The sequence below is a fragment of the Podarcis raffonei genome, chromosome 13, assembly GCF_027172205.1.
Source record: "Podarcis raffonei isolate rPodRaf1 chromosome 13, rPodRaf1.pri, whole genome shotgun sequence".
Classification (NCBI taxonomy): domain Eukaryota; kingdom Metazoa; phylum Chordata; class Lepidosauria; order Squamata; family Lacertidae; genus Podarcis; species Podarcis raffonei.
The window spans coordinates 10,404,455-10,412,390 of record NC_070614.1 but is presented as its reverse complement, the minus strand read 5'-3'; the positions used below and the strand labels follow the sequence as shown (position 1 = coordinate 10,412,390).

Here is a 7,936-nt window from a genome sequence, read left to right as displayed (position 1 = left end):
ATTTGTTGTTGGTTTACACAGCAAACAAAAATAAATGGAGATGAACTCGTAAGTTACTTCATATACTGGCGCTGTGTGGCTCAGTCAATGTGCCCCACCCACTAACCTTTCCTCCAGCTTTCCCCTTGCAATATGTTTAATCCTAGGAATTGGGAGTTAAGAGTTGGCAGCTGATGAACTGTTGACACAGTCTTTTAGCATGACAGGGAAGCAAACAGGGTTTAGCTTGCCCCAAGGATTGGCTCTGGAACAAATCAAGACTCAGTTCTGAAATATGTGAATAAGAGAAGACAGTGCCTCTGACCATGTGCAGAGCGCCTTTCTTTCAGCAATGAGTAGTGTAGCTTGCTTTGATTAGGAGCAAGTGATTTCAGGTCTGAAGTGCCAGTACTCTAAAGCAGGCTAGATCCCCAGCTTCATTTTATAAATTAATCACAGCAAGTATTACTTCCCCTACCTGTCAACAGGTGAAGAAACCACCACCAAAGTCTCAGGATATCATTTTTTGGCACAGAGTAGCCCACCCACTGCGTAAACACTGGATAATAATTCTTCATCAGTTAAAAGAAGTAAACAAATGGGCTGGCAGAGACCGGAGAAGAGCTTTAGAGAATCACTGCAGATTATTATTTTTTTCATCTCGAAGTTTAGCGCTCTGGCACAACACTGTAGAAGTACTGTAACCTGCATCACTAAATCAAGGCTAGGAGTTCATTTATAGTTAACTGGCAGAGGGAATTGATACGGGGAGCTTTTAAACAACATTTAATACTTCAGTTTTCAAATATTTTCCCAAAAGAAAGCTGACCGTTCATTTGCTAACAAAACATGCTTTATTCATAACAAAAAGGTGTAGGTACAAATATAGAAATATGGCGTGCAGACATCTACAAAAGCCATCTCTAGGCTGCGGTAGGCCGCGGGTGGGTTCGCCATCTTTTCTTCCTCCCCATCCCAAAAGTGACCGCCAGTGATGTGAAATCCCCCTGTAACACACACAGGGGTTCATTGCTTGACCTCATAACACCAGCCAGGCTGACTAGGGAGCGTCTCCCTTGAAGTATGAACAATGCCGGCGGGTGTCATGGAGGGACAGATAGCTTCCCTCTCCTGCCACAAGACAGGCAATGGTGGAAATATATATTCTATTCCTCTTCTGCCCCAACTATGCCAAGTGAATCCCCCTGCTTGCTCCCCGCCTTGCTGATACCAGTTTTTCCCTGACATCTCGGCTGAGCAGGTAACTGTATTTGCTGGTGGCAGACAAAATTGCAGGTAACACTTTTCTGGAGAAATGTCTTGCACTGGAAGACTCACGCAGCAGCGTCATCCAGGGCCAAGACTTTAGGGTCTGGAGGGGCCCCAGATGCAGAAGCGCTGGCGTATCAGCAACATTTTGAAATAAGCGGAGCGGCACACGTTACCTTTCAACCATAATGTCCACAATCTAAAAATTACCAAACGGCGCCACTGGAATTACGACCTATGGACAGCACTGGATGGAGACCCCGGCTGGTATTTTATGAAGGCAGATGGGTCAGCCGTATCCTGGCTCCAGCGGGAGCCCAGAACACACTTAGTTAAGAGGACCGCCAAGAACGCTGTCCCTTTTGGCCCCTGAGGCCTTCCGTCGTAGCTCTTCACCTGCTCAAGTTCATAGAAAATAAAACCGGCATGGCGACTACACAGTTTTCTTGTCTTGTTGGGTAAGGATCTGGGAGACGCAATAGGGGATGAGGGCAGCCGCTGCCAGCGGCACGGCGGCGCTCTTGCAGAAAGACAGGAGGTAGAAGAGCATCTCCACTTTAGCAGGGGGCTTGAAAGAGTCAAAGAGGTGCAGGACGAGGAGCGAAGCGCCGATGGAGGCCAGCCGGAAGGCCAGCTGCTGCCCTTGTTTCCCTTTGCAGCTTTCCACGTACATTGGGGAGTTGAGGGCCAGTCCCAGTCCAAAGAGGACGCCCAGGTTGCGCAGGAGGCCGGCAAAGGGCGTGGTGTCCAGGTGGACCCAATCTGGGTTTTCGCACCACCGCTTGGCCTTTTCCAAAGTCCACAGGAGGTCCACGCCCAGCACCTTGAGCAGCAGGTAGAAACCCAGGGCGAAAGAGAAGAGGAACAGGGTGGTGCCCACATACTTCCGCAGGCTGGGGTTGTAGATGGAGCGTATGTGCTGGAAAGATTCGGCAACCACCATGCCTGAATTGCGGGGCGAAAGGAGACATCGCTGGTCAGTACACACATACCCCCAAACTTTTGGAAGCAATCTTAAGGCTATGAAGCGACGTCTTTTGCTGTATGCTTGGCAAAGCGGCTCAGGTCTTTAGAAAACTAAACAAGGTGGAACACCTCGATTGCCATCACAACCTCAAAGACAAAGTATTCTTTTTTATGGGTATCTCACAGCCTCATCAAGACCTCATTTTGGCAGGTCAGAGTGGCTTTTCTCAGGCTGGAAGGGGAAGGTCTCCCAGGTGGGAAATTCAGCTCTCCGTATGTATGAAGGTTAAGATAAATTGGTGGCCGAGGGCTACACAGATATATTTATAATTTTGTTTGTTTTTTTAATGAGGATCATATGAGAATTATTAGGGACGCGGGTGGTGCTGTGGGTTAAACCACTGAGCCTAGGGCTTGCCGATCAGAAGGTCGGCGGTTCGAATCCCCGCAACGGTTTGAGCTCCCATTGCTCGGTCCCTGCTCCTGCCAACCTACCAGTTCAAAAGCACATCAAAGTGCAAGTAGATAAATAGGTACCGCTCTGGCAGGAAGGTAAACAGCGTTTCCGTGTGCTGCTCTGGTTCGCCAGAAGCGGCTTAGTCATGCTGGCCACATGACCCAGAAGCTGTACGCCGGCTCCCTCGGCCAATAAAGCGAGATGAGCGCCACAAGCCCAGAGTCGGTCACGACTGGACCTAATGGTCAGGGGTCCCTTTACCTTTACTTATGAGAACTATTATTAATGTATCTTTCTTTTTCTTCTGTTTGATACATTTTTTAATTTTATGCTATATTAGGTTGAAAACCTTTAATAAAAATGATTATTATTTTTAAAGACCTCATTTTGGGGAGCACGCTACTTTTGTTCTGTGGAGTCTGCGTATTAGAATCTGTCACTGAGTCCACGGCAACAATTTCTACTGTATTCCACAGCTGCAGCCTTGCCGTACATCTCAACATATCATACCAGGGGGTGAGTAACCTGCACTGACCTGAGAAGACACCAGCGACAACTTGGTGGGGGAAATGGGCAGCAATGAAGACACGGGAGAGACAGACGCAGACTTGGACGATGGCAAAAGCCGCCCAGAGCACTGCCTGCAAGAAGCTGCAAAAGGAGACAAGAGATGAGAAGAGAATAGAGGTGAACACTGGCAAGCCAGACTTTTCTGGGGTATCTCCTGTATAGCCTTGCAAGCTATACAGATCCTTTCCCACCCACTGTCAGAAAAATGTAAGAGCTCCGGAGAATTAAGACTGTTAAGTTGTGGGTGAACATATCAGACGACACAGCGATTCTTCAAACAGCTTTTGTTTATTCACAGGCCAGAACAGAACTGAACTGAAGGGTTCAGTCAGCCTGCTTATATAGAGCTCCAGTACCACGTTACTGTAACAACTTTCTAAAACTATCCAATCACTGAACATCACTTTCGATCCTTCATTTGCATAACTATCTACAGTATCCCCCTGCTGGCCCAGGGTGAGAACTTCAGTACATAACAAAGACTTTGGGTTCCTGTGCACTTTTTGCATTGGCCAGCCTCTGTCACCAGGGGAAGACCGGTGTAATGTGAAAGCAGAGGTCACAACAGGTTGTTCGATTGCAGTGTGAGCCTGATTTCCTTCTGGCTTCACAACTGAAATGACAGACGAGCAAACAAGCCAATCAAAATCCTGCTCAGCTGCCAAATTTTGTCCCTTCCTACAGACTTCGGGCAGGCTGTCATTGTCTGATGATTGAGAAATCCCTTGGCAACAGCTTGGGGCAGTCAATGCGCACAATCATCTGGCTTCTGGTTCAGACATGTAGGAATGTATTTTCCAAAGCATGATCTGAGAGAGGCACACTTGTACTGTTCACAGTGAAGGAGTTTCCAGCGTAGCCCTGCTGCCCTTTGAAACATTGCATATGCCTTCTCCTGGTTCCCAATGAGAATAATTCACTTTTCCAATTGCTACAGGCAATTTTAATGACAACATCTACTACTGATGAAGGGGCAATTTGATCTTCATTGCAATTCAGTAAGAAACTAACTAACTTGCACTTCTCGAACCAACGTGCGAACATTGTGTGAGCGCAGCTATCCTGCAAAATTTGTCCTCCTCTGAATTGCGCGATGCAGTTCCCCACGCAATAGCAGGGGGGGAATGTGCACAGAACCACACACATTCATGGAAATAGCATTAAAATGCATGATACTTGGGGAAATTGCTTGCAAAAATATGAATGATTAGCCAGAAAGCCATAGCAAAATGTGCTCAATGGGAGAAATTTGCATTAAAATGCTGTCAACTTTCGTGAGGATTTTTTTTAAAAAAAATGCGGAAATGTGGAGAACTGAGAATGCTAAGATTGGAGAAATAAGAAACTTAGAGGACTGAAATTAACAGATCCATCCATCCTTGAGATATGCACAGGGACAATATTGTTCTCTCCTGGTGTCTTTTTTCCTTATCAGCATCAAATCTCTGGCTTATTGTAAAGTGTATTTTTGTACCTTTTGTAAAAGGTTACTGCCAAAGGGATAAAATGCAGGACCTCCAATTTTCCCTTCCACAACGGAAGCATTGTTGCACGTCGTAATATTACGTAATTCTCCTTGAAGCAGAAAATACTTCCCAGCACTCTCCCTTGCTCAGAGAGAGTGCCTTTCGTTACTACTTAATATTGCTGGGCCTGCTTACCGGTGTTTCCAAGATGGCTGCTTCTTTTTCAATGCAATGGAGAGAATGGCTGTAACCATCACATAGTACACGCCGGCTGAACCCATCGCGTGTCCAGAGGGACTCCCTAAAGTGAAAAGGAAAGTCAGACGCCTTGGCTCCAAACCCTCCGTATCACCCTCAGCCTTGCCTGAAAGACAAAACCCTTTCAAGCCATCTATATTACCCATCACCTTCCCAGAGGGGAAATAAAATCCAAAATCAGATGCAGGCCTTATGTACCCAAATGCCACTCTTTATGTATTGATTTCCCGCCCCCTTCAAGGCTCACCAGTCACAGCCCAAGCAACATATTCTGCAACAGCTGAGCAAGTCCTGTGGTTGGCGTCTCTTTCTGTTTTCCAGGGATAAACACGGATTCAGAGAAAACTGTACAGTCAGCCTGGATTTTGATCTGAGACTGAACCATGTTTTGGTGGTGGGAGTTTAAGCCAGAGCTTCATTGACCATTTACTTCATTTTTAGCATTTAACTTAACCCATTTGGCTCTTAAAATGTATCTTTCACTGAGCTTCAAGCATGGGTTAAGAAATTAAATCTTGCAAGGCTATATCGTGTTCCAGTACAAGAAAGTACAGAAAATGCAGGTGCTCACCAAACATATGGAATTGTGATTAACTCAAGACACAGCCTAGATTTATCAAACCTGTTTACAATGGTACCTCGGGTTACATACGCTTCAGGTTACATATGCTTCAGGTTACAGACTCCGCTAACCCAGAGATATTACCTCGGGTTAAGAACTTTGCTTCAGGACGAGGACAGAAATCGTGCTCCGGCAGCACAGCAGCAGCAGGAGACCCCATTAGCTAAAGTGGTGCTTCAGGTTAAGAACAGTTTCAGGTTAAGTACGGACCTCCGGAACGAATTAAGTACTTAACCCGAGGTACCACTGTATTTTATTTATTAGATTTATATCATCTTAAGATCTCAGGGCAGTTCACAGAATAACTGTTTTTGTGATTATATTTTTTGGTGTTAACGCATTCCCTCTTTTGCTTCCTGCCCTGCCTCCAGTTACATGGCCACCCTTTCCTTTCGCATCTCACCTGGGCCAGTTTCACACGTAGCAGGGAACTGCTGGATTGCAGGGGCCGAGGTGTTGTGGTAGAAACTGGCCTCACGTACCCACCAGTAAGGTCTCTGCCCAAACAGGATCCTGTAGAGAAAAGGAACATGAGAGGCACTGTGAGTCTCTGCTGTAGGAAGGGATTGCCGACAACAGAACCAGCTAGGGCCGAAAGGAAAAAGAGTTGCGACACCCACACAAATTCCTGAGTGTTAAGGATCACAATGCAAGCAGACCAGAAGGGTCCCATGTTTTCGTGGAGTATTTTGGAGTCTGGTGCTGGAAAAAAACAGATCTGGGGGCTAAATAGATATTTATCCTAGATGCTAACACCAAAGGCAGTAATAAGCCATGCACACAACTCGTTAAAGTCAGCCAGGGGCAACCAAAGACTTTCCTCCCATTCCACAAGTCCAGAAAAAATAACTTGCCAGACTGGCATGGAACTTGCAGAGAGGAGCTCGTGAAAGGGAAGTAAAGAGTGGAAGGGAAATGGAAAGGGCTTGTTCCATTGAGGCCATCCTAACAGCTGGTTTCACAGAATAGCAGAGAGCAGCTGGAATGGGCAGAATGGTTTGCTGCCAGGGTTCGGACTTGCCAGGAAGTCTTCCCATTCCAAATTTATGGAAGCTAGCTGTGGATATTCTTGGTGCCTACTTAACAAGTACGCGGGTGGCGCTGTGGGTTAAACCACTGAACCTAGGACTTGCCGATCAGAAGGTTGGTGGTTTGAATTCCCGCGACGGGGTGAGCTCCCGTTGCTCAGTCCCTGCTCCTGCCCACCTAGCAGTTCGAGAGCACATCAAAGTGCAAGTAGATAAATAGGTACCACTCCGGCGGGAAGGTCAACGGCTTTTCTGTGCGCTGCTCTGGTTCGCCAGAAGCGGCTTAGTCCTGCTGGCCACATGACCCGGAAGCTGTACGCCGGCTCCCTCGGCCAGTAAAGCGAGATGAGCGCCGCAACCCCAGAGTCGGCCATAACTGGACCTAATGGTCAGGGGTCCCTTTACCTTAACCACATTACATGCCCAGATGAAGAAAGCCTGATTTCAGGTGACCACCTTAGAGTAGGCAGGGCACTTACCACTTGAAGACGAGGTTCAGCCAGTCGCCAATCACAGCCACCCAGATGAGTTTGATCCCCACCGCTTCGCAGAGGTGGAACCAGATGGGGAAGAAGACAAAGAACGTGTTTCGGAGGTCGGCAGCGAAAGAAACAAAGAGGAACCAATCCTGGGCTGCCGGGTAGCTAGTTTGGAGATAGTGTGTGGCTTGGATGCCTGAGTGATGGAGAAAGTCCATGCCCGCTTCCATTCTGCTGATAGTTGAGCGACCAGCTATTTCGGTCCGTGTAGCTGCACTACACCCTTGGACGGCTCTCATCGCCTTTTATCTTCTCCCGTGTGCGGCAGATTGAGCTTTGGACTTAAAATCACTTTGGTACAAAAACACCTTCCCGATCAAAGGTGCTTCCCCCCCCTAGCTTGGGACAAACAAGTTTAGAGAAACTTATGTAAGAGGAACAAACAAGCCCTCCAAAACAGCCTGTTGCCTTCGCCGCAAAAGCGTTAACTCTTTCCAGGGCCACATTAAATCTTCATCCCGTCCCCTGGGTAAAGGGACGCGTCTCTGGTTCGTGCACAACTTCTCCTGCATCCTAGTTCTGGGTGGATGGAGGAAATTTGCCAGGAATCCCTGGGTTCAAATTTTCCAGGTTTTAGTACTGCTCACTGAGGGGTTCCTGACAGGTCATTTTATATTATCCCACTCCTCCTCCTGCATAAAAAACCCCAATAATAGGCAACTGCAGCAACTCAGTTTAAACTGCCTTTAAAAACTAATGAAATTTAAGAGACCAGATAGACACAGGGTTCTTCCACACTAGGCATTTAGTGTGGAATTGCTATGTTTTGTTCGCTCACTTGT

The 7,936-nt window shown here is 47.1% G+C and overlaps 1 protein-coding gene across 1 annotated transcript; it reads right to left on the bottom strand.

Moving 5' to 3' along the window:
• Window positions 1–814: 814 nt before the first annotated feature.
• On the bottom strand, window positions 815–7,715 carry LOC128400007 (glucose-6-phosphatase catalytic subunit 1-like). Its single transcript, XM_053361941.1, has 5 exons — window positions 7,095–7,715; window positions 5,991–6,100; window positions 4,903–5,008; window positions 3,207–3,322; window positions 815–2,193 (listed from the first exon to the last, which is right to left on the bottom strand). Exons 1-5 carry the CDS (start codon window positions 7,391–7,393, stop codon window positions 1,682–1,684), a joined length of 1,143 nt encoding a protein of 380 aa, XP_053217916.1. The 5' UTR covers window positions 7,394–7,715; the 3' UTR covers window positions 815–1,681.
• Between the last annotated feature and the right edge of the window lie 221 nt (window positions 7,716–7,936).

Coding starts and splice junctions, on each gene's coding strand:
- LOC128400007 (XM_053361941.1), bottom strand. CDS start 7,393: ATGAGAGCCGTCCAAGGGTGTAGTGCAGCTACACGGACCGAAATAGCT. Junction 5,009..5,990: donor TACGTGTGAAACTGGCCCAG/GTGAGATGCGAA, acceptor TTTTCACTTTAG/GGAGTCCCTCTGGACACGCG. Junction 2,194..3,206: donor TGTCGCTGGTGTCTTCTCAG/GTCAGTGCAGGT, acceptor CCCGCAATTCAG/GCATGGTGGTTGCCGAATCT.